Below are 27,537 nucleotides of genomic sequence, written 5' to 3' on the forward strand. Positions count from 1 at the left end.
TTCAAGGGATGAACCAGGAGAAATGCGGGGCGTCCAAGCCGGGATTCGAGCCCAGAACCCTACTAACAAAAATTCATTTTCGTTACAGCACATATAACAAAGATACGAAGAAATCTTTGAATGAGAGAATTGTCAAAATAATTTTCAATGTTTATCTCATAGCTGGCTTGAATTTTTCCAAGATTAGGTAAGACAGTTGGGCAAGAATGTGTAACGTTTTCTTCATGCACGGGTTACTTAATCTACGTGTTACGGATGACTAAGCAAACTTGAGTCCAAAAAAGTGAAGAAAGGCAAGAGTTGCAATCATTCTCAGGTACCAAAAATTTATCAGGATAGAAAAATCATGTAATTCTTTGCAATCTTACATGTGTTTTTGGATTTCGACAATTATAAATAATTGAACTTTGAAAATACGCAATCCTTGTAAGCACTATAAGTGCTAAAATTCAAAATACAAATGATTATTGTGCGGCAACAGAATTTTTAAACGTCATACAAACTAATAAGTAGGTACAAAAGAAATAGCAAAAGTGGAAAAAAATAAAAAGGAAAAATTTAATTAATTTTTATTTCAGGCTTTTTCGTATTTAGGTGCCCCAACGTCATTTGTCACTTTTTACGAGAAGCCACGAGTCACGTTCAACACTAAAAATTATTTTGTAACTCGAAATATGGTATTAATCGAATATCTATAGCAAGAATTTAAAATTAAAAGGGCACGCAAAGTCAAAAAAGCAATTCTGAGTACGGATGAATGAAAGAATGTAAAAGAAAGAGTTACAGACACATCGCACAACGATGCAAAAAAGACAGAATCTTTAATTAAAAATTAATCGAATACTGTTACTTTGTACTCAATTACCGTAAGTTTTACATATCGATATACATTAAGTACAAATCTTATCGGTCATAATTACACAGATGATTCAATCACGCAGATAACTCAGCAATAAATTACTTATATATGAATTAAAGATTTAAGACACTATGATAAGATCATTTTCACATATATCAGAATCATTGAAATAAACGAAGATAAATTGAAAATTGAAAGCTATTCAATATACAGGGTGTTCTAGTTAACACGATGGATTTTTTTATGATAGACGAATGATAGCCGTGAGTTAAAATCTCCCGTGGTGACGTAATGTTACTCAGTACATTATGCATACTCTGCGTATTATCATAACGTTAACAAAATATTTTACCAGAGGTATGTATATTTGTACGACGTTACACTATAATTAAACATGTATTGCCCTTGATAAAAGAAAAATCTGTAGCACACGAGACATACATAAGGTGATTATGGTTAGAAGTAATAAATTTATAGAAACAAACTATGAGAACAAACGACCCATTCAAAGGTTCCTAACCCATAAGAATACGCATGAGCATTTCTACCACGCGACACGACTCAACCTATAGAATGACGTAGCAGCGAGAGTGAGACGCTAGAAGTGACGCGTCAGCTGACGGGTTAAAAGAGCTCTGCGTATTGTCTTATTCAAGAAATAAAAATTGTGACAAATAGATAGCATTATCAAAGATTATAACGGATATTGACATAATGACACTACGAATGTAAAAAATCTAAATTTATTCTTAACTGTCGTTATATGTCGTTCAGTATGATGTAACACATCTTTGAGCGAAATTTCAGTATTATCAACCGTCTACTTGCAGAGATATACGAAATTAAAGCAGTCAAAATGGCACTATACAGATATACTTCATACGTTAAAACAGCTATATACTTTTCTGAGATATCTTAGCTTTTAAGTGGTGAAAGTGAATGAAATTTTTAAGAGACCCTCATTTTACACCGAATATTTTGAAATTTTTGTAATTCATTTTTTACTATGTTATTGAAACAGCGTGATAAGAAAATTAAAAATTGATTAATCTCTGTCCTTACACTTGTCTCAAAAATTATACGTTACGTAATTAATATTTTTGCAATGAACGTTGTACAGGGTATAATAAGAATACTATTGTTATGATGGTGCTGATGCCTCCTAAATACGTTCAAACCGCAGATAATATGTAAACTGCAGAATATTATATACGCAGAAAAAAATTATTACAGCAGTAATAGTCTTAGAATTTTGACAACAACAAATTCCAGTTGCGATGACAACAATTCTGTCATAGTTTACAATTTCGATCGTAAACTTTAATAGTTTACCTCATTGATACTACAATTATTGTCATTTTAAAACAAAAGTTATTCTTCTCCAAATACTAACCATTACTCTCTCTAACAATCGCATGCATACATTCTTCTGTGTACAGATGATGTAGACGATCGTAGATAGCATGGAAAACGGAATAATAGAAAGTAGTATTCGTCGACCTTAACTATAATACCAATAGCTTTAGTAATTTCGATTAATTACTTTGTCTCATGCATACACAAAGTAATAATACCAGGAGCATATAAAAATCTTAAAAATCGTAATTTCCTTTTCCTTTTAAAGAATTTATAAAGACGTTGACTGGCCGAGTTTTTGGGTAATCGATTTGGCAGGTAGAAAAATATATATTTGCATTCTTGGAAGACATTTTTCTTCAGGAAACATATTTGAATTTTACCTAGAACTAGTTCAGACTTCTCGTTGGAGGAGGGTCAATATTTTGAGGATATATTTGAAAATAAGGGAAAACTAGTGTTTACGCTTCTGACGCGATACCTCTGTATACATATTCCACATGTATAAAATAAATTAACAGCAGTGTTAAAAATCACGTATTTCCTTTTTTGTCAGTACGAATGAAATCCTCTATCGAATCAACATTTTCTCATGGAATAATAATAATAATAAAATACATAGATAATCTTGGAGTCATTAAGATAATGGCAGCAGCACTTTCACATTGAGCCCCAGTCGACTTTTCTCAATTGCACTGAAGTAACACAAGCTGGATATACGACGTGGACGATACTAAGGGGGTTCAAAGAGTTCAACTAAAGACACAGTTGAGAGTTCTGAGAAACGTAAACTGACATCCACATTTTTCCTACCCCTTATCCTACTTGGACGTACATTGCGTCGAACACGTGTTTAACGCTTCTCCATAGTAAGTTACTTCATCGTTGAAGAAGAACGTATATCGCAACTTCTTTTTACGAGAAGTCATAATTACGGAGGACGAAAGAATGGAACGATTAGAATGACCAAGCACCGGATGCACGTAAACACCATACTGAAATAAGAATCGACAGGTTGTTTGTCTTCTGCTACGTAAAAGTACGTGGGTTTCCTTCCGGTAATTGGAGCTTGTTTGTTATAATAAACTCTTAATTTATTAGATTCCTTCTCGTCTAGCACATTAAAACTAGTAAATCCAAAAGACAGCTGTAATTAATAGAATCCGGGCAAGTGCTCATCCAAAGGGTACACGTTTAGGATCTGGCGATGCAGTGATAAGGAAGGTCAGAGGTCTGCTGCCAAATATAGAATAAAGAGGGAGAGAAACATTAAGATAAGAACTTGAGTCACGCGCTTCTCTTACTTTTTAAAATCAGATCGGATAGTACCACTATACTCCGCATGGCTGCGCTTGGGTCGAGCATAAATTAATACTTTTTCGAAGTCACTTGGTATACAGTTTCTGCTAATCAATGCTGATAGTGAAGAGTCGTGACTGTCGCTCGATGAGAGTTGAATACTTTCTCAACTTATTCAGTATGTCAGTCGAGAACTTGAATTCTGCCAGGAATTTGTAAGAGTGATTAGAAAGCGGTGATTACTGAAATTCATCGTTAACTGCTGTTTAAAAAAAAAAAAAAAAAATTGAAGAAAGAGATGTTTTACGAATGACGCTACGACCGTAGTTCATAGAATAAAAATTGTTAGAATATTTATATTTTTTCTCCTGTATATTTTTAGATATAGCAATAATAACTACCACTTTTATTTAAATTCGATCATTATTATTATTATTAGAGGAATATTTACAATATTTAAAAACTTCAGATGAACTTGATTTACTTGTTCTTTAGAATAAGTTCGTAACTTTGCTTTTGCAAGTTTATTTTCAAGAGAATCCAACATTTGCCCATTATTTCATTTAAAAAATTTAGTGTTCACTTTCGGGGCGACCCTCGAGGGGTCAATGTATGCACCCTAGATGTGATTAATATGAACACGAATACACAGCAGTAATATCCAAGAATGAAATCGTTAAAAAAATTCTGCTATTTTCGTGAAATTCGATCGAAACGAGTCATTGATAAGTTCACAGTAGTGTTATATAATAACGGGTAATGTTATCTCTCCTACCAAAATAAGTTAATTTCTACGCACGATGATCTCTCGAATCATGATAGCCTTAACCCTGTTCCGTATTTTCTTCCAGTTAATTAAAACACTAATACAAATATCACCATGAATTTCATAAATGAGATATTTCATGAAATACGCAACTATCACTATATTTAATAAATGATAAGACAAATCTTCATTCTTTCAACTAACTAAACAGATATAACCGTTCCACGAGTTCAATGTTTCTTTTCTTTTGACAGTTTGTAAACAATACAATCCTTAGCAAATAACACGTGGAATTGCATAAAATCACGACAGTGTATGTTGAAATAAAATAATAAGAGATGTTTCAGTGCAAAGCTATGCATATGAATACTTCGTTATCAAAAATTGTGTACAAAACTTGTTAGAGACTTCGTTCTTATCAATCTGTCAGAAAAATACATTGAAGTCGTGGAGCGACTACATCATCATCCTAAAGAGAGCTAACCCAAGCGTAGGACGAAATGTATATTTGGCCTAAAGGAACGTAAAATCCAAAACGTTATTTTTTAAGCGAGTTCCAATCGTTATCGACCAATTTACTAGGAAAGCACTAATTGGTAATTAGAAGTCGTAAAACATTGAGCCGAAAGTTGTAGATTAAGGCAATCAGTGAAAGTCCCACACGTTGCCCGCCAGTCGACGATTCTAGGCATGAAGCAGGAATAGCCGTGAGAGTATACTCTCATAACCAAGTATACTTGGTAAAGGCATCATATGTATATACATGCTCAAGAAGATCCTCAATGAGAAGATGTGTTAACCAGCAGTCATATCTATCTGCTATCTCGTTTCATAACTTCTGACACAATTATGACCGCCCGCTACGAAGAGCATTTTACACTCTTGTCCCAGTTTAATATTCCGACTCGCCTTGTAGAGCAGCGGTTCCCTTTTGCACACTTCATACTTAACTGATGACTCGTCGGTCCCAAGCATATGGCAGAAGGGTATCTTTTAAAGTTCCCCTGATCAAATTTATTTATTTTTAATTCCTCATAGAGGAAGCTAGAAGACGGTGGAAACTTTTTTTTTTTAGATCTTCATGTCACCATGTTCAGAATGTGCCAAATCTGTGCCAAAACACATTTGGAGAAAATGTCCGGATTTATGTGTGTGTGTAATGGCCTCCCAAAATTCAAACTCGAGAACGGTTTTAGCTACAGCCCTCAAATTTTGCAGGCATATCCAGCTCCATAATGCATTCACTGACTATAGTTTTCGTCATAATTCAAGCTGCGGCTCGAATTTTATGTCATTTTCAAATTCCCAAAAACAGGACGTTATCACTCTAGCGATCGCAAATTTTGTGATAATCATCTAAATAGTTCTTGACTAAGAGATTTGTGTCCAAGGTTGGTTGGTATTGCATTTGGGCCGAATCCATCGAGAAGTTTTGATTTTATATTTTGAATTTTTCGAAAAATCAAATTTATCAATATAACTCCCGTCAACTTTCACCGATTGAGCTCCAACTTTCTAAAAGTATAGAACATCATTTAGCTGTGATCTATGTATCAAATTTGGCGAAGATCGGCAAAACGGTTCTGATTCTCCATATATTCAAATTTTTTAATTTTGAAGTCCCTATATGAGGAAGCCAAGGATTTAAATTTTGCAATTTACTTCCTCTGAATTGTCGGTAGTAAATGAAGATTCATCTATGAGGAAGCCAAAGATTAAAAAAAATAAATAAAAATGCTTCCTCATATAAGGACTTCGTACACTATCTACAATTCGGCGGAAGCGAATTGCATGTTTCAACTTGCGGCTTATTTATACACACTGCGGAAATGAAAAAAAAAACAAAAAACAAATAATGATTCGTCACGAACATACTGCCTGCACGCAATTAATTTACTGGCATTTTTATGAGTTCATGTAGGTACCGTCGTAAGTCTAGACAAGGTTTTCTTGACTATTTCAAATTCCTAGTACAAGATTTACTTCCAGATTAAATATTAAATTGCATAACGCTTCAGCTTATAAACATGACAAAGAAATTTTAAATACTGTTTCCATTTCTTTTTTCTTAAGTTTCATTGAACAGAACGTTAATTTGTTAACATAACTTTGGTTTATAAGTGTTTGCTTCAATCTGTAAAAAATGATAGAAAGGAGAAGATTACCATTTGGTGACCATTTATATTAACGAGCATTTGTTATATACTTAATTTCATTCATATCAACCATCGCTTTAAAAGACATTTTAAGATAAATTGTATGAAGAAGCACGATATGGAGTCCACCATGGTCCCATGTTGATATTTTCCGTGTACCATACGTGATCTTCTTCCAACGTGTGTTTTGCAATATCGCGAATACTTAATTTTAAAAATTTCAATATTAAATACCACAGCCGTAAGAGTACGTGCCGTCCGTTTAAAATCAAGAAGAACAAAAGATAATTAATCAGTTGCCTCATTATTTCCTGTTTGTCACTAAAAATTTTTTATTTTCTCTTACGATGTCAAATTCTCAAGCGAAGTAATTAGATCGAAAGTGATGCCGATGTTATTGACAAAGTTTCAAGAGATACGACGAAACGAGCATAAGAAAAAGAATAATAAAAACACGAATATTTGAACATTGCAATATCATGTAGCAAGTATAAAGAGCCAGATAAATGTTACGTTGAAATTACTCCTTAACCATAGAATCGAAAATAGCTTGGAAATAATTCCAAACGAAAATTCGATCTAACTGCTGATGAGACATGTACTTGATGAAATATCCATTACGACTAACATTATTTAAATTCCAATAAAGAGAGTAAACATCAAATTCACAGAGAACCAAGTGCCTAACTTAAGCATTAAGGTAATGAAACACAAAAGATCAGTGGCCTGTTTGTTTCTTGTCCGAAGAGGAAGGTCCGATCATTGAAGTTCGTGTCTTTGTAACTGGGAGTGTACTAGGGCGAAGAAAGAGGACACCCGCTATAGCTGACCTGAGACCTCAACAAGGAGCAAAGGAACCCGAGCGAAGTTGGTTCGCCTGCGACCAGCCGTCCTGCCAGCCAAGCACTCTGACTCGTCCAGCTTCAAGACCCGAAGCCGCGCTGGGCATTGGCGACCAGCTCGCCGTGACGGCATAACAGGACAAAGAATTCACGACTCACATACAATACATCCCCATTTGGTCTCTTGTCTGCTACCCCGCCCCACACTTACTTTCTCACTCTCTCTTTTCCTCTCCCCGGCACACGTTTCGACTATTTGCATGCCGCAATATTGCAGTGTCCACAGTAACCTATACTCTAATCTATCGAACCCTTACATCACTGTCTGTTTACATCACTCTATTCCTGCTCTCGGATCAACAACAGACCCTTGGCTAGGTTTTCATTGCTTTCATGAACTCTCACTAAGTAGCAAATTACCTGCGAATTTATTAAAGTTATTTATTTTATTTAGAAAATATCTATGATTGCTTGTAGAAGCATAAGTTGTTTTATATTTTAATTACACATTTCTGCTGTCGTACTTAAGTATCAAGATTTTTGGTAATATAGCAGTAATAATAATAATTATTATTATAATAATAATATTCATTTGGACATATTACTGATGCATAAATTTGTTTGAAATTTTTGTGTAATATGCTGTTTCTTTTCATTCTACTAAGAAAATCTGAAGTAATTCATAAAAATAATGACTTTAAAGATGATAATGACTTACACCATATAACATTATAATTTGTAGAAGGTATTGAATTATGTGACAATTCTCATCCGCAAATGCTGTATTAAAAGTTCAAAAAAAAATTCAAGATTTAAATGAAACAGTACTATTTACAGATGTCCACCACTTCCAGTTCCGAAGCATTGCATCCACGAAATGATTAAGCCTTTCAACACTGATTTTATATGATGCGATCATAATCAAGCACGAATAAAAAAAAAAATTAAAAATGTAATATTATTCGTTTATAAAAGTAAAACCGCATGCGGTTGTGTTTCAAGATAAACGTGTTCCCTGGTATTTAAAAATGAAAAAGAGTATTTGACATTCTCCTTTCAAGAACTTTTACACTAAATTACTCTCAATTGAAATTTGCTCCCTTCAGGACAAAATCTTACAGGACTTCGAAAACTGAAAATTAGCTTTCCCAAAACACCACGACGTTCCTTGTCGCAAAATTAGCACCATATTGTTAATAAATTCTGTATTCAAATAACAAAAATTAAGAAGCAAATAAAACTAACAAACGTATCGATCTTATAAACCAATTACAAATCGAAGTCACCTAATTTTCATAATTATTAATCGACATAAGTGACTTTCGGTAACTCCTACCGAAAAATCACAACTTCTAGTATAAAGTAGAACAATGATAATCGAGCTAAGACATCAAATGAAAAATGAGTACGGTACGACAAAAAATTGGGTGACTTCTGTACAGGTGATATTAACGGTTTCTTCTTCGACTGGTTCATCGTAACAGGACATGCCATTCGTGACTAGCGTGCTACCTGTGAGTGACTGTGCGCCTCAGTGAACTGACAACCTCTCTCACTATCGGAGGGAAAGAGGAAAAAAAGAGGAAAAGAAGAAAAGGGGGATGGAGGGAGAAAATTGAAAATCAGGTTAACAAGAATGGCAAATAGGTCAAATGGCTTTTCCGAAAATCCATTATGGAATTTGTTCGTGTCATTAAGTGAATGATAAATGATAAAACTATCGATGGCCCCTGTAACTTTGATAAAGCATGATTCTCTATAGAAAATTTTGTCAATTACCGGATCAGTAGTTAACGAACAGTTCCTGACTATGACTAAAGAACATATTCTTTAAGAAGCCGTTCGGTGAAGTCACTGATGACATTGGGCGATGACGAATCCATTTAACCACCAACGTTCCAAGCACTGACTGTTGAAAATTCCAATTCTTTAACGCATTCGATGCACGAGCGATCGCGGTCATTGAAATTATGATCTTTTGCTTCGTGACTGTAGCTTATTCAAAATCGATTCGAATTTACTTCATTTCGTAACGATCGAATAAAAACACGTGGATACAAAAAGATATACAGAAAGAGATATAAAGTTATTCGAGTCACATTACGATGACTTTTCTAAATGACAATTGACGTGAGCGATCGTGTCACAATAGCCTCTAATATCCTTCCGGCTTTTACACTTCCTCTGCAGGACTTTCTCTAACAAACTTTCGAGTAAAACAGGACAGACAATCGGGTTCTGTTAGATAATCGTCAAGTTATATTTCGCCTTTAAACACAGATAACTGAAAAAAATGTGTCACGCTGACAAGTATTATATTTGATTACAGCAGAATTAATGATTTCGATAGAAATCATGAAGAAAAACAATTTCAGGAGTATACATGAAATCCTTTCAACAGATATTTTATGTAACCTCGGTAAGGTGTACTATTAACAGAAGGATTTTAGTATTGAAAAACTCCTTTTTTCCTTATCTGTATTTACAGGGGATTATCACAGGGTGCTCAAATTGTAATATTATCAAAATGTAATATTGATATTATCTCCAGAGATGAGTACACGTACCAATTTTCTGCTCTCTAGGAGCAAAGAGAGTGGATGAAAAATCTGATCACAGATTTGAGGACATATTTCGCCCAAGTGAAGTTTATAGGAAGGTTTTAAAAGAGTACGATGTGAATAGATAAATAAAGAAAAAATGCACAATGCATGGATGGAAAACAGTCGTTATGCCATGGGGCATTAAATAACGATGCATTAGCACAATAATATAACAGATTTCAGTTCGAATTCAAATATTTCCCGGAATGCTCGACGTGGCTCCCTGCATTACCTAGTGAGGATCTGTGACGGCAACGAGACCGTAAGAGTATATATACGCTATAAAAAAATATAATAAAAATATATAAATAAATTACAATAGTAAACTAGATCGGTCACCTTCGCGGGGAGGTCGCGTTCTAAGAGGAGGAGCACCGGTGCGTCTTCTCCTGGCGTAAGTGTGAACAGGAACAATGAGTCTCGGTCTGGGAATAAGAAATCCAGATTGTCCAATCTCTGATTCCTCGCTGTCAGTCGTCTCGTTGCTGCTTGATCGTTGGGATCTTCCTTCTTTAGGACTCGATGATCCTGCGCCATTTAATACGCCTTCCAGTTGCGAGATAACATCCGCATACGGTTGCTTATACTCCAATTGCTCCTGTCGCGAAGACCTTTTCGTCCTGGAGGGGCCCGTCCAATTAACGCCACACTCGCGCCAACTGGCCTCATAAAGTAATTCCATTGCGCGGCCCCTGGTCGCATCTGGATCTAACAGGAGCTCAGAGTCTTCCAAGACAGCCCTTCCCGGGTAATTCCTGACCTTCATCATAGCGATTACACGTTTCCCCAAAATATGTATACCCAGACAGCGCCTCTGTCTCGCGCTGAGTCTTCAGGGAAGTAGAGAAGCTAAAGGAGATATAGACCCGTGCCCAGCTGTCGCCCGATGCCCTGAGCTTGAAGATCCTCAAGAAAGGCGTCCTCCGCGAAGCGTAATCGTGAATGCACCTTTTAACGTCTCGAGCGACCCCATAGCGACACTTTAAAGGAACTGGAGAACACTCGGCCTTCGGCTCCTCTCCTTGTCTCCGTGAGATTAGTCAGGACTCCGAAGGACTACAAGAACGCCCACGATATCACATAGCACGAACTTTCATCTCATCCCACGACGCTTTCGGACGTCCCTTGCAAATTTTCACCATCTTCTTGTCAGCGTTCCTATCACTCTTTCACTTGGAATAATTGTTGCACCAGGAACGAGTGGAAGCGAATGAAAAACAAGACGCATGCGAAGTAACGCTACGCACCAACGTGTAACAATAAGGGGTCCGAGTATTCGAGAGTTCGAATCTTTACGTTCACTCGATGAAAAGTGGCAAAGCTGATCTGCAGTGCTAGTTGCTTTATTCAGCATGCACTTGAGTAGCACCGAACAGATTTCTTGAGCGAATGGTCGAAGGGGACGACCGAGTGACTACGAGAGAAACAATGACAATGACGAGACACGGCGGTGACGAGGGAGCAGGACGAGTAGAGCCAGGAGAAACGCAGTAAGACCCCTTTGTAACGGACGCTCACTGACAGCGTTCCCGACTACTGGTGAAAAGTGCTGCCGCTAAGACCGTCTACGAAGCCCTCTCCTCTCGTGCTGTCAACCCCCACTATCGGTGCTGGCTGCGAGAGAAAGGGCAGTGGTTCTCATCCGCATTCTGCCGTTCCTACGTTACAACGGGTGTCTCACAGTTGCAGCCGATGTCGATCGCTCTGACATCCGGGTACCTACTTTTCCGGATGTACGTTCGTGATGGCGCTTGAATATCACACAGCAAACATAAATGCTACTCGAAAATGAGCAACACGAAGAATCGACCTGGAACTTTTTAATCGGCTTACGTTCGAACGACAGCAGATCAGGATCTATTGGTCACGTTATATCTTGTTAGCTAAATTTGTCGATTCCTCGACACTTCTATATCGCCTTAACAAATATCCAATTAACCTATTTTAATTCTAAATTTAAAGAGGAGGCATAAATTTCCATTTTCTAGCTATAATAATATCATGAATTTGAATGGACATTTAATGGGTTTTGATTTTTTTTTACTTTACAAGGCTCCGTTGCATCTTTGAAAAATTTAAATATCAGAGATTAGTACAACAAAAGGTAATGTGTGTTTGACTCTTTGAATTTTTCTATAGCTCGCGACACGAGTATAATTCCCTTACGTATTTCGTACAGTGTAACGAATACTATTCGTGCTCATTACCAACTGCCGCCTTGTAGAACGACTTGATTGTGTGTAGCAATGACAATGACGGGTAAAAAATGGCTAGCAGTCCCGAGGAACAAACGTACAGTCCTTTTACTTTCTAGGCAACCTTATGCAATTACTCTTGAACCCGGTAACGCGATCCCCCAGACTGACGCAAATGGTCAAGCGAAGCGCGATTGCGCAATGTCAATTCTATGATACACAATAGCGACATGACCTTCGCAAGCCGCAATGTTATATCCGAAAGTGATCAGAAAATTATATCGATTTACAGTCTTTCACTGTGTCGAGCATTGTGAACATAGGCTTTACATTTTAATAAAGATTTATCGATTGGACGTCGTTTATTTTGACTGGGAAACTATTCAAAGGTTGTATGTACCTCTTGACGATATACGTACATAGGCTTTTTATAGCTTACAAAAACAAATTGACACTTTTATAATCTGATCATTTAGCCCTTTTCGTATCACGCGCTATACCGAGTCGACGAGTTTAATGTGATTTTTTGGCAGATAAAAAATTAGTAAGTCATTAGGAAATCGTATATGGGTTTTCATAGAATCACAAAATAGTATTTTATCTATCTAATACGAATCAGTATAATACAGGAGCGTGAAGTTTGGTACAAGAGCCGTTAGACGAGTGCACCAATCACACGAGTCTTATACTCATTCGTTAATAGCTAGATACAACAGTTTTTGTAACAAATGCTCAAAGAAAACACCGTCTGGCCTTTTTTTTAACAAGAGATGGCACTGTTAACCTAACCTAAAAAATATTTTTTTATGGGTCTCTCCTTCCTTGAAAAAATTTATATGTGACGTCACTATCATAAATTTGTAGGTAATTTTATAGTCATTTGTCGAAAAAATAATATTTTAAGGTGCCTTCTGGCGACACATTACGAGATATTCTTTGAGCATTTGTTATAAAAATATATGTTCAATAAGAAATATATATATATATTTCAGTGTAATATTTCACTTAAAGGAAAAGTCGTATGTTAAAAAATTATTTGTGACCAAGAATAAGCCTAAAATGGGATAGAATCTTGAAATATCTATTAAGTCATTTTGTATTAATAATCGATATTATGACTGACAAAAGTTTTTAGCATCTAAATAAACTATATTATCATATGGATTTTTTTTTATTTATGTTTTACCGGTTAAAGGAAACAGACTGTCCAGCATTATTTTGTTTTCCCTTAACCCTCCTTTATTATACAAATTTTCGTCTGTGAAAAACTTGCTCTTAAATAGGATATTGTAGATGTCTAACAGGATAGTTGAACGATGACGGACACTTTCAGATAAAAATGAGGCCGTTCGCGACGTGCTGTAAATTCACTCGACCAAAAGTCAGTGATGAATGACTTACCTTCCATGACGAAGACGATGGAGCCGACATCTCCCTCGCGAATGATGATAGACCCAGCTGGGAATGTAACGGGATACATGCAATCAACGATCTCCCGGATCTGTGTGAGTTCCAAATTCTTCATGAAGTCATTGTCCAGGATGGCGTCCTTGATCAGCTCGCGGGACCTTGGGATAAAAAAAGACAGTTGAACATTCATTGTGGTTCCGTATGGACGTGGCTATTCGAGAGAATGGCAAAAAGTTCTGTGAGTTCAGATCAGATCAATGACTTAAATTACTTCGGGCTTTACTAAAGAAATGTTTATAATAGAATAAAAGAATATAATCTGTAGCCTTTTAAATACTCTACTGTCAAAGGATAAATTCCGTCAAAATTGGATATTTTTTATAACCGTGTTATAACTTTTTTAAACGAATTTAAAAAAAAATATGATCGTGACTGAACAATGGAGACTTGACTTCCGGTTATAAATATGCCTTTTTTGGGTTAACTTTCCTGAAGGAAATTTACAACTCGTTTATTAAAAACAGCGGACATTTCACATATCAATAAATATATTGTGCCTTTTTTTTTGGATCATTGGAACAGACGCAATCACTGGTCCAGGTCCAGTAGCTTCTTACGGTCCAGCTTCTCATTTCTTCTATTATTTAGATCAACGGATGCATTTAGTATAGCACGTTCAAATATGAATAAATATATTCCCAAAGTTTCATTGAAATAAACCTAATGCTAGCAACGCAAAAAATTCCTGAAAACATCTGAAAAGGAACGAAAAAAAGGGAAGATCAAAACATTAAAGTGCCTCCATATGCACAATCGAGAGGACACATGTCATCTGTTATACTATTTTTTCTAGGTAAATTTATTTATTTTTACCAGGCACTACATAGACATTACGTTTCATCGGTACCTCACGTCATCTTAATGATGTTAACACGGAAGCTTAATAGAATATTTTTTTCTCGAGTCAAAGAAAAGATTTGCAAAAAGTTAAAAGATGTTCCAAATATTATCACTTCAACTATGGGACGGTAATAAAATAATGACCAAAAGCTTTAACAATTATAGAGCTTTATTTTCACTGTGTACTATACAGCCAAGTCTCTCACATCTTAACGCGGATATACGTAACTAACCAAACGATTAATCACGTACTCGAAAGATTCGTGGTGGTTCCGCCTCTCTCGCACTTGTGACCAATGGCAACGCTGGAACGTCCATAACCCTAACTTCCCGCAAGCTAGGAGAATGTAAGTTGTGAGAGACTCCATTGTAATATTAATAAATTTGGCTCACCAAAAAAAGCCACAAGCACGCATTATCTACTGCAGCCACTTTTAACTGGGTTATTCAGTATTACAGTCTTATACGTGGTTTGCATGTGATAATATCGATCGCATGAAAAAGCCTTAAAATCTTATGACATAAGGTAAACGGCCCAGTGACTGACCCTGTTCCAGATTGTGACCCGGACAACATAATTTTGACTGCTATAAATGCAGTTTTTGTCGAATAATAATCAATTACCGGCTAATTAAAAAGCGTTTTTCATTTTATATTATTGGAGAAACACACTTTTTTGAATAAAATATTTTAAAATAGAAATTGACCAGTGAATAGTGCGACACGCGCCTCAGTGGCTCCGCAGCAGCTGTGCTAGACGGTAGCAGTAATTGCGACAAGCTACGTCGTTGTGAATTTTGTTTGTCATATAAGTATAAAATGACATGAAAATGGTGTCAACATCTTCAGTAGGAACCAGACTATCGGTGAAATAAGAAATTATTTAAATTTCGGTTAGATATTCGTTCAAATTCGCGGGGTCAATAAGTGCGTCACATAAGTGACACTGTGTTGCTGTTGTTGTTGACACTTGATTTGTAACCAGGTGCGTCGAACAAACAATTTACTTTATTTATTTATTCTAATTTGCCGTAATATAACAAATTAAAGAAAAGGATACTAGTTTTCATGAACGGAAGAAACGGGAAAAAATGTAAAACGATGACATTATTAAAATTTCCGGAAATCATTTTTTTTTAATATTTTTACAAATGTCAAGAACATAAAGTAGGCGTGCACTAATTAAACATTTTTCGTTGTTTTTACCTAATGTGTGTCCTTGAAATTACATTAATTGCAATTTAAACCGTTTGCATAGGGATATTCGGAAGTGTGAGAAAGTGGATACTCGCAGGCACCATAAATTGCGCCAAGGGGGTCATAAATCAGCTACACGCAGGAATCACAAACTACGACATGGGTATTTCTCGAGTGTCAGAAATCCCGGCAGCAGACAAGCGCTATTAAAACAATGATTAGTAATAAACTTTAATTGTTTCACTTGTATAATAAATGAATCTCATTAGAACGGCTTTAACGCACGTTTTGAAACCTTGAGTTTACAGTTTGGCTATATTACCCGTGAATAAATAGCAAAAATCCGATACGGCCGCTCTTAAACTGTCATTAACTGGGCCGTTTACTTTAAGTGCCCCCGAACTTGAAAATATTTCGAGTCTAAAAAATACCTATGGCACGCTTCTGTAACAGATTTATCATGATATTATAACGATTTGATTTAACCAATAAAAACAACATGAAACGTGTGGGAGTGGCTTATGCTGGAACAGACATCGAAGAAAAATGATATTTGTGTGTGCATGTATTTTCAGCTATCGAAATTTTTTATTGAATCGCTGAACCGGTAAGTTTAAAATTTACAGAAGAAAGCCATTTTTAGGTTTACCTGAGTCAGTATTATTTACAAATGTCAACATTTGATTTCAAAATATTTATTCAGGAGATTCCTTATACGTGATTATTGTTCCCATGCAGATATCATGGGAGATAAAATTTCAGTTTCAGATATGCAAAGTTAATCTCTCTTGCAACTGTGAATGCATGATGCGGCAGCGCAGTTTATGGGATCGTGCTTGAAGGCAAACCTGTTTGTCCTGGAATTTCCAATACAGCATATAGAGTAGATTTAAGTAGTTCTTATCGATCTACTACCTTATACCGTCAACAAGTATTACATGCGCTTTGATTAGTTTCGAAAATGATTAATATGGCAAAAATATGAAAAACAATATTAGAGTAACTTATGTTTATTGTGGCTCTGATTCAAGGAGCAGAGATTCGATTTTAAAGAGTATGCAGCTGAGCGTGACAATGACAGTTGTTAGTTTCGCAAGAGCCCGTAAGATGGCAGCAGTAGCAATTCGATCTGCTACGAACGTCAGTATAATTACGTTAACTTAAGGAGTCGTTAAAGAATCTATTAACTACGTGATGAAATGGACTTACGAAAACTGTCGAGTGTCTGTGTAAATTGAAAAATAGTAACTTAAAAATATATTACAAAGACAGTCCATTCAGGCAGACGTAATAGCGAACAACATACTTAATATGACCATTTGAATGAACAATGTTAGAGAGTGACTTCGTAATCGAGATTTTCAATGTCAATTTTTTATACAGTTATCTTGTTCAAATATTCACAAAGTTTTTAATGTTTCACAGTTTATTTAATTTGTCGAAAGATATTCAACGAATTTCTTATAATTGAATTTTTAGTCAAATATATTGTTTGACAAATAAATAAAAGTGTTTGTTTATAACAAGACACTACAAGTAACTGAATGTACAGTAATTTTGTCATAAATGTAAAAAAAAACGATAAATCTAACTCTCGTCAACGAAGTCTCGTATATGGATACGGTTATTCTCAAAAACGAAAGCTTTCGAAAAATATTCTTTCGCGGAATTTAAAGTCGAAGGAATTGAAAAATATGAGAAAACTAAACCTATTGACTGGAGTACTTTGACAAAGAAGAGTTTTGTATATACACGTAAAAAAGTGAATATTTGATGTAGCGATAAATATATCACAACTTTACGTTAACTTATACTTTAGCAACTTTTATAATGTACACAAATTGCACGTAGAAACTTGAATTAGTATAATACATTACTATTTTATTCAAAATAGAAGTAATAAAAAAATGATACCAGAAGCGATTCCATAAAATGAAGCATTATAATTATCTTTCATTATTAAAGTCTGAAAAAGGTTGGTGTACTAAATAAATAAAAAAATTAATATAAAAAAGTCTATAAAGATATCAATATTAATTAATTTCTGGATACAGAATATTAAATATGTATATGGAAAAATATGCAATTTATATACAATACATATACACCTTCTTGTACATAGAAGTGGGTATTTATCTATGTATATACAGAAAAAAGTATAACTCCCAAATACGTAATTCACATAATGAAGGTCTCTCATAGAGAAAAAACAATGAAACAATAAACAGCCAATAAAAGAACATTTATCTATCACAACAAATTTATGTGAAAATTCTCAAAATAGTCAGATAAATTGATATTACGCAGATATGACGATAATAAATGAAATTTTTACGATACGAAGAATTCGCGTAATGGTTTCACTCATTTTCTCGCTGAACCATGAGGTAACTGTATACACTCTCTAATATTAAGTAAAAGCAAAGCACTTGTGTAGTAACTATCGACCTTCCACGAAAGGAACTACTGGAATTCCTTGTAACAGGCAGCAAGGTCGAATCGACTCCCGAAAATTTCGGTTAAATATCGTCATTTTTTAAAAATCACATCGATCGAATAAGATTTTGTAAAAAAAATTAAGCTCGTTGGATTCAGAAGCACTAATGCTTTTCATGCGTGGAATAGTGTAATATTAGGCGAAGAATTATCTACGCGATTGCTCTAAATTGGTCTCGGCCGTTGGTACATTTTACAGCTGTTACTGATTGCCTAGTTCAAGCTGGTACGATTGATCACGCGAATTCGCTATTGCCTCGCAGATTCTTTCTCAACTTTAATATTTCGGGAGTTCTTGGCTGCTTTGCGCAAACGTCACTGATAGTCCTTATTGAATAAAATAGCAAAAGTAACTAACCACGTGCCTAGTTACAGTTCATAAGTTCGCCATGTGATCTATACGCTAGTATGATAATTATCAAAAATTTGACATAAAAAAATATTGTTAGAGGAATGTAATAGTAATATGGTACTCCTGAAAATAAAAGTTAATAATAAAATCGTATTAAAAAATTTTTAAATTCATAAAAAAAATTACAAGAAGAAATGAGACTATGAAATACATGCTTGGAACATCCTGATTCGAGGCTAGTTTCCATTACATAACGCAGTATGGAACTAGAAGAGTTTTTCTCGAAATTGCCAAAAACTGAATGTATTAAATTAACTTTTATCTTTCATATACACTGTAATATGTGTATAACAATATCGCAGTGTCTCCACTATAAAGATGAATAAGTTTAACAATACGTAAAGAATATTATTCAACCAGAATAGAATAATCCAGCGAGTACGCAATTTTTGTAAATAATGAGTACGTTCTCTCAAATGTCCTTAAAAGGCTCAAGATTTCTTGCAACACCGGTAACTCGACCTTGTCTGGTTAGCGAATAAAAAAAAAAAAGTAGCCAGTAGCACGTAGCATGAGTAATCTCTTTTGAATAATGACGAAATGTATATCGTGCAAACTAGAACCTAAGTAAGCATGAATGTCGGTAATAAAGATCCCTGTATAAAGTTGACAGAAATCTACAAGTAATAGGAATTCAAAAAGGCATGTATTCACGGCGTCAGTAAAGTTTATACGATTAATACTTTTTTTCTCTAGGAACGAAACCTTTTACATTATACATATATAAAAAGCAATTTTGACGTAATATAAAATTAATGAACGTGATTAGGGACAACCGAACACTGAGGTATTACCTAACTCAACATTGGGACAAAACCAAAGACAGATATTAGAATGCAATCCTCCCTACAAATATACAATATTATCACGTAGTATTACAAGCTACAAGGAGTAACTCATAGGTATGATTCAAAAATACACAGGATTAATCAATACAGACAATAGGTTCGATGGCACATTGGCAAGTGACCTGCTTGGCAGTCCGAAGGTACCGGGTTCGATTCCCGATTGGAGCTCTCATAATTTTTCCGAAATTCCTCGTCCCTCCCTCGTTCCCCGATGACCGACTTTTAGAAGCGATAACGAAGACACTACGGACAGCCGATACTTAATAATTTAAAGCAGCTGCAAAGATTTGAAGCTGAAAACGGGACTTCGTCGGTTAAGGGGAGTTACGTAATAAACTGAAAAAGGGTATCTTCTCGCGACAGAGGGTCGAGTGTCGCAAAAAGTGTAAGGAAAAGCAGCAAGCATCGGCTCGTCACGTTTCTTGGCAGCGTTGAATGACGTGACAAGAATGTATAAAAAGAATTCATTAATTACGCAAGCGGTGACTCCATTTCACATTTAATATTTCTGCCGGCAGGACAAGAAAAGAAATCAAAAGTGACATTGGTCTCCGCCCGCGAGCGTGCGCGCGCACATGCCTAATACAGGTAAAAGGGCCGCCCACGTGTAAATGGCAAAAGACCTTCGGCTAGTCAGACTAGGGACAATCAGGCGAGGAATTGAAAAACGACAAATGAACTCGAAACTCAAGAAACTCATTTGCCATCGATTGGAAAAGGATCGAGGGGACTAAAGAAGAGAAAGTTTCGACCTAAGGTAATTCGAGTGCACCGTTGACATTGCGAGACCTGAGAAGAGAAACAGAAATTATAAAAGGGCAGTAGCCTCTGAACTTCGTACCGAGTCTCGTGGCACGTGAAGTTCGAATAAGCAAGGATGTACACACATCTCACGAGGTGGTAAGATGAATGATGTGCTCCAAGATCCTAAAATATCTCAACGTGCCCGCGATGATTGAGTCAGCGCCAACTCGTGCACAGGTGTGTTTCGTAGTTCAACGTGACTCTTCAAAATACTCATCGATCATCGATCATCTTTTAGTTGGTTAGTTTGTGAAGTTTTTAGTTATCAACGTAGCTACATGCCATTATTCCAATTTCAAACCGGTTGCCTATTTACGCAAGTAACTGCACTCCGTGGACGTTAAGTTGTTCGTAAATATAACTTTATCCCGAAAATACAATTTTCGCGCTTATAAATACAATTTTGAGACACGAACCAGAAGTGTGATTCCTGTTTATAAAAGTCCCGGACTGCCGGAGAAAAGTTTGATTCCTGTTTTAAAAAAATATCTATAAATCGTAACTCTAGGTTATATACTCTACACTGTAGCACACTGTTCTACGAATACTGATAAATTATTGTTATTAAAAAATGTAAGAATACGAAAGATAAAATTCTTTAAACGTACTAGATTGAATCGACAAAATAAAAGGAAAACTGAATATACATTCAAGTTTTGTGATTTCAGTAATTTTAACTGCACGACAAAGGACAATGACCATCTTCGGTTCTATACTGATCGTAGATATGGATGAACGTGTACGAATACTATATTTTGAGGCTGATCGCTGTTAAATAAAAAGAGTACCTATAAACGTTAATTATCACATTTACAACAGTACTTATTACGTTTCTATTAAGCAGTCATTACAATTGTAATAAATAAAAGCAGCAGGAAAGATGAACGATGATGAAATAATAGTCGCAAAGAGTACCTTTGAGGTTTGCTGAATTTGGCAATCGGCTTCAGATCGTTTCTTAAGGGCTCAGCAGATATGGCCTGTCTCTTGGAACGGTGCTCGGGTCCCAAAGGACCCGTCGACATACTGATCTCGACGATTTGCCGAAATTTATCGATCTCATTCTGAAGATAGCGAATGGTGGCATCGCGCTCATCTAAGGCTTTTTCAAGGGCCTCGACGGCTTCGTCTTTACGTCTCAAGTCCTCCGTTCTTTCGTAGAGCAGTCTTTTCAAATCTCGCACAGAATCCATTTTTATTACCAGTCACTATTTTACCACCACTCTTTCAAATTAACAGTCTAATCGATAAGGTCCGATTTATCGCGACTGTCGTCGCGTTACTGACGCATCCGTTCCGTCGAGCCTATACGTTCCTTTCTTTTCGTCTTCGCACTAAAATAATTGGCAACATGCTCTTGTGTCCTTTTGACGTCCAAAAGATCTGAACGCTTCGAGCAGCCGAACATACGGGAATTTATTAATCCAAATGATGAAGCGGTCATTAAATAGGAAATATTATTTCCTAATTTCCTGATCAAATTACTCAGATGCTAAGAATTATTTTTCGGCGAATTATCGCGAACGACAACAACTCTTGCAAGCGCGATATTACTGGTAGAACACTGGACTGTTTGGAGGAAGGAGGAAAAAGTACACTATTGCGTCTGTGCTCAAGAATTGGGAGCACCTGGTACTCTATCGATTATTTTATATGCTGATAACTCCATACATAGAGAACAAATGCGTGAATGCCGTTCGAAGTGTTCGACGAAAGGAATTTTTTTATTTGTCAAATACGATTATGACTTTTATCTAAGAACGGAATTTTCCAGACGAAAAAAAAATGAAATTTACTAAATGTCATTTAGAAAAAAAAAAAGAAAAGCAATACTCCAAACCAGTAAAATTTCTTTAAAAAAAAAAGCGTGTATTTAACTCCGATATCGAAGACTGAAGTCCTACTCACACTCGCTAATTAAGAAAATTATACCTTTTAGGTATTACAATCTAAAAGAAAGGACTATAAAAATAAAAAAAAAAAAATAACAAAAGCAAAAATTACAAAAAGCTTAACAGGATTAATATGTAAAGATAAAACTAGATCGACGATGAATTAATCACTTCCACTGAATATCCTTTTCACTCGTCACTACTCACAAAATACTTTCGTAACGCAGATCAACAACACCGAAAACCATTTGCAGCTTCACCAGAAATCGCACTTTCTTGAATACTCGATAAAAAACCAGACAAGACACATGTCGCAGTTAGCGAGAGAGCACTTGAAAAAAAGAACGATAATATTAACCCAACTTTATTGAAATGCTTAAAGGGCAGTTTGCGTAAGAATCAGATCATTCAGTCGTCACGTCACACGAAAGAGACCATTCGAGGAAATTGCTCGATCCGCAAGGACAGAACGTAATAGAAAAAAGGAACGTGGAATCAAATATAAAAGAAGACATGTATCATGAAAGAGGATTGCCGCATCGAAACGATACGGGGGTTGTTTGATAGGGATGTGATCCAAGCAGTACCGGGATGCCCCGAGCCGGTCTAGTAACTTGCCGAAGAGGCTGCGCGAGACTAATCGCGAAGGACCAGGAGCCGCGAACGAGTTCCCGTAGGGCGAGCAACTTTCCGACTGTCTATTTTTAAGATTTATCGTGACTCGCGCGTTCGGGGTTCAGCACGATTCTGCCGGGCGCTGCTGCGTCGTTTCAAAACTCTTCCTTTCACCGACCACCTGGTCCCAGCTCGATACAAGTTACCTACCTGCCTGCCTACCTAGTACTCGTTCGCGATTACGTTTGCGTTTACCTTTGTATTTGTCTTTGCGTTTGCCTTCGTGTTCTCGTTCGCATTGCCTCGCTACGCCGCCGGCATCATCTCGTTACTATGGTACGTCCTACATACGCAACGAACTCCCCTTCGAATTAAACTTGACTCGATTTCATTCACGCGAATCCAAACTAGCAGCCCTGACATTAAAGCCCACCAAAGGCTGTTAAGTTACAATCAGACGACACAGCCAAGTGAGTTGCCTAGTATATTATAAATCGAATATTAGGGTCTATGGTATTTTGTACGACCAACAAAAAAATGGAAAAAATGTGGCGTTTCCGAAAGTGTAGCTAAATATTTTATTCCATACTTAAAAAAAAAAGGTCTGAAAATGCTTATAAGGCCTGAAAGTTTGACATTTAATCGTTAGCTACACTTTTCCCATTTTCTTTTTTCACAAGACAAAGAAGTAAATACACTGAAAGATCTTAAGATATTTAATGAAAGAACTTTCTGACGTTTGTATATCCTTGTAATTGTGATTCAGTTTCACGTGAAAAAACCTTGACATCCTTGCAGAAGAAAAAGAGATCCTCTGCAATTGGACGTTGTTGGAACTAACGAGAAACGTATGGATCAGTTAGGTATTGCCATTGCTGAATAATTCTTCATATGTTTTCAGTGTATAGGTTAACTATATTAAACCATCATTCGCTTTACGCTCTCGTGTGTTTCGGGTATCGCGTCGCTCGTGCACAAGACACTTACCTGAAAATTAACGGACGTCATTCGTCAACCCGTAAACAGAGGATAGCTTATTATTCATTTGATTTGTTGAATTGCGTGGACATTTTCTTAAATAAATCGATCCATATGACTGACCACAACTTGGTGCACAGTTATAAATTGTAATGGAAAGAATTCAAATTTGCAAAAGGTCAATAAAATTCGAACACTTTGAATGTAGTATAATAATTCATTGCCACTTTTCAAATACATGCTGATAGGAATAAGTTTGATAACTTCGATAACGAAATAAATAAAGCGTAATTCAAAAATGGAAATTTTCAGGAATCGTAATTACATTTTCAAAACGTAAAAATATTTCGTTAATTTCATTAATTTATTAATCAATAATTATTTCCTTTGCATATATAAATATATATATATACACATATATATTAGTTGATTGAAAAGAAAACAATTATTTGAATAATCTGAAAAGTAGCCGTATCTAAATCTATATATTGTAGCTATTAAATTTTGAAAACTACCAGACCACTAAGTGGGTTATCCTCGTTGCTGATCAATGAACGTCCTTTCTTCATAATAATCATAAAGGCGAACGTGCACGAAGTATTGAATTATTTAAGGATCGTAGAAGTGCGACAAAGGTCTGTCTTCTTTAACGTCATTTCCTTCCTCGAAAGACGGATTGTCGACCGGAAATTCTAATCAAGGTTCTGCGATCTGCATTCCCTCTGAAAACTAACATATTATAATACACGATACAAATAATACCAAATACGACGTAACCATTACGTTAAATGCATATGCGACGAGCCCGTGAAATTGATATAAAGAATTTTTCAGTCTCTTCTCGAAAAATCAAATTTATTGAAAATTAAATATTTAATTTCATAATTCACTCGTCATGGCTGATCACAAATACAAAATTCAATGTAAAATGTTACATACGCTAATTACGTACATTAAAAATATAATATACGTATAAATAACATAAGACCACAATTTATACGAATAATTTCAACATATGTATAATGACATTGTCACGATTTATATTATCATTATTATTTCACACTAAAAGACCCAAAATTTTATAAGCGTCACAAAAGCTTCACTGCTCCCTCTGTCCTTTACTACCCAACTCAACATCTGGCTGGTACAACGCGAGAATCACTGATAAAAATCGTCGCCAAATCTGTGCTCGGCCCCATAACTGCTAACGACGTTGACGTTACGACGCCTAAACGAAATATTTCACCGCCTTTTATCACTAGATCCAAACTTCATTACAGTACGTTAACCAACGAAGCCCATGATAGCTGAAACGAGTGACAAAGCGGGTCGCCCTCCGAATGTCTAACCAATATAGAAGTCGCGGCACTACCAAGGAGAATGAATGGAGAAGACGGAGAAATGGATAAGGGAAAAGGGGGCAAGAGTAAAGAGAATAAGAGAAACTGAAAATTCCCGGATAATAAATGCAGAAGAGAAACGTGTTAGATTAAATGGAAGAACTTGAACCGTACTTTGTTACGTTACAGGAATGATTGCGAATGTATCGTAAAAGACGGTATGGAAGCTCGCGCGCGCGCGCGCCTACTGGCTATCCTGGAGTAAAAATTGTTTGCAGCGCCCAATCGAGGAGGCGTGGCCGTTAACGAATGTTAAGGGGCTTCCGCATGACGCGATAACTAACAGAGCGAACCACATACCGCAATTTCCACGAGTCTTTTTTAATATGCTGACGAAATCATTTAATTTTAAAATCACTGATTTTTTCAATAAAATTAAGGCAGTTGTGACTTTTTACGAAGTACTTACATTTTTCTTATTCGCGTGTTAACAAAGTTCAAAGGGGGTTGGGAGGACAGGAGGGGGAAGGCAGGTGCACGGAAACTCAATTTGGGATAAATGACTTTTTTTCGAAAATTCCTTTCCGCTTTTCGTACATTGAACAGGACTAGATATGATTTATGTTTTGCCTTGGTATATTATTTTTAATTTTTGGTTCCGTCTAATAACATTTTTTATTAAACAGTACATAAAATCCTTTAAAAGACACGGATACAGATATAGTCGGACTGTGAGTTCAAGTGATTTTTTGGACGGATGAAAAAAAAAATGAAGCCTATCAAAGTGCACGTGTCACTGCATAATGTATTTGTTACAAAGTATGCATATGTATGGTTTTGCACTAAATATATTTTATTTTTCTACTTTAGCGTATCTGTATTTACATTATTTTATGGCAATTTCCGTGTAATTGGCTAAGGAATGCATTTCTTGCAAGATGCCATAAAAACAAATTAAACGATTATAGCTTATGATATGTTCGAATGGCCAGTGAACTCACGTGGCAAGAATTCACATTTGTGTCCAATTGTGTCTGTGCGCAACTGGGAATCACTTGTCGCAAATTATATGCACGTACATGGTTTTGCACTGGAATATATAATATTCTAGTTTAGCATATATTTCAGTGTTTTTGTGGAAAGCCACGTATGAATTACGAAGAATTGTATTATTTGTGATTTATAAAAAAATATTCTACTTATTATAATAAAATAATAAGATAATCATTAGAATTTCGATCTGTACTAAAATGCTTAATAACAAGAGGAGGGTTCCAAAACTCAAAAGCGCTTTGGAGTGGGGGAAGTTTTCGCGGTCAAAGAAAAGGAACGGAGGGGAAGGCACTTATGACAAGTAGGCTTATAACCAGATTGGACTGTAATCAGTATATGATTGCACAGTGTATTTCATTATTATAAGATCATCAATAAACACGAACAGCAAATAATATTTTCTTAACCCCTTCACTGCCGATGACTAGTTTCTTATCGGTCATAAAATATTTTGTCGTATTAGAGTTCTTAATTGATTTTATAGCTGAAAGACAGTATAATTTGGAGTATAAGGATATGCTGAAAGCAATTTTTTAGTACGATTTGCTGAAGTGATTTCTAAAAGAAAATATGACGGCTAAATGAAAAATTTCACGGAATCGACTGGGATTTTCGATGACACTTAATCCAATTATTTTCTTTTTCGAAAATTGATGTCAAAAACAAAAAGGCGTCACAAAAAAACTCCGAATGTCGAGTTTCAGGGGAATCCGTGCATTTTTCATTTTGATCGCTATCTTGGATCCGATCGATTGTTGGCAATCTGCTATTAAAATCGAATTCAACACCGCCAAAAATCCTAGGACAATATAAAAATTTGATTGATTCTTGATTATTTTTTTTTGTATTTCAGATTTAGTCGAGGAAAAAGAGGCTGGCAGTGAAGATGTTAACTTTTAAATTGCCGGAAAAGCTCTTTTTTGGAACACGGAACAAACTTGAAAATCCTATGCAACATGCATGTTTTGTATATATGTATTAATTTCTGGCCAAAAAGGACGATAATTTTTGTAAAAAAAATACTGGCAGTCTGAAGATTAATAAAATATGAAAAAAATGCCTTTCTTACCTGAAGGAATGAGGGTGACTCGTAATGTCCATTTCATAAATAAAGGTTATGTAGGAAAGGAAATGATAGAGAAAAAGAAAAAAATTCATTTCGCGAATGCTGAACGTTCAAACTAAAAGTGTATAACAGTTGTAAATGTCACTGTTCCAACCACATCCTCGTAGTTTTATCTGTAAATTTTGCCATTTCATAAGAATAAAGTATTAATTATAGAAAATATATTAATTAACAATAAATATTATTAAACATTATTAATTCCCTATTTTTCCAAAAACATCAAAATTCTCCATATGGTTTCGCATAAAGCTACAGCTGTACAGTATGTAGGTGGATCAGGTTTGCAATGAACAATATGATATTTTGCTCCTAGAGCATATACTTCAGTTATTGTATATAAAGCTATACTGCCGGCTTAATAAGGATTCCATTATTTTCGACCTGTCCAAA

At 35.7% G+C, this 27,537-nt stretch overlaps 1 protein-coding gene across 3 annotated transcripts in view; it reads right to left on the reverse strand.

Annotated features, from left to right (window-relative positions):
• Nucleotides 1-27,537, reverse strand: part of LOC107265986 (cGMP-dependent protein kinase, isozyme 2 forms cD4/T1/T3A/T3B) — a 52,230-nt gene that overhangs the window by 14,769 nt on the left and 9,924 nt on the right. Inside the window, exons 1-2 of one of the 3 annotated variants that reach the window (XM_015735993.2) lie at nucleotides 21,059-21,533; nucleotides 13,478-13,644 (exon numbers count right to left, since the gene is read on the reverse strand). In XM_015735993.2, coding sequence (XP_015591479.1) covers nucleotides 13,478-13,644; nucleotides 21,059-21,336 — 445 coding nt within the window. In that variant the 5' untranslated portion in view covers nucleotides 21,337-21,533. Of the gene's footprint in view, nucleotides 1-10,220; nucleotides 11,418-13,477; nucleotides 13,645-21,058; nucleotides 21,534-27,537 lie in introns of those variants that run through there. The other 2 variants (XM_015735991.2, XM_015735994.2) reach the window with 2 other exon arrangements.

Source organism: Cephus cinctus, unplaced genomic scaffold (genome assembly GCF_000341935.2).
Source record: "Cephus cinctus unplaced genomic scaffold, Ccin1 Ccin1_scaffold0269, whole genome shotgun sequence".
In the NCBI taxonomy this organism is placed as follows: domain Eukaryota; kingdom Metazoa; phylum Arthropoda; class Insecta; order Hymenoptera; family Cephidae; genus Cephus; species Cephus cinctus.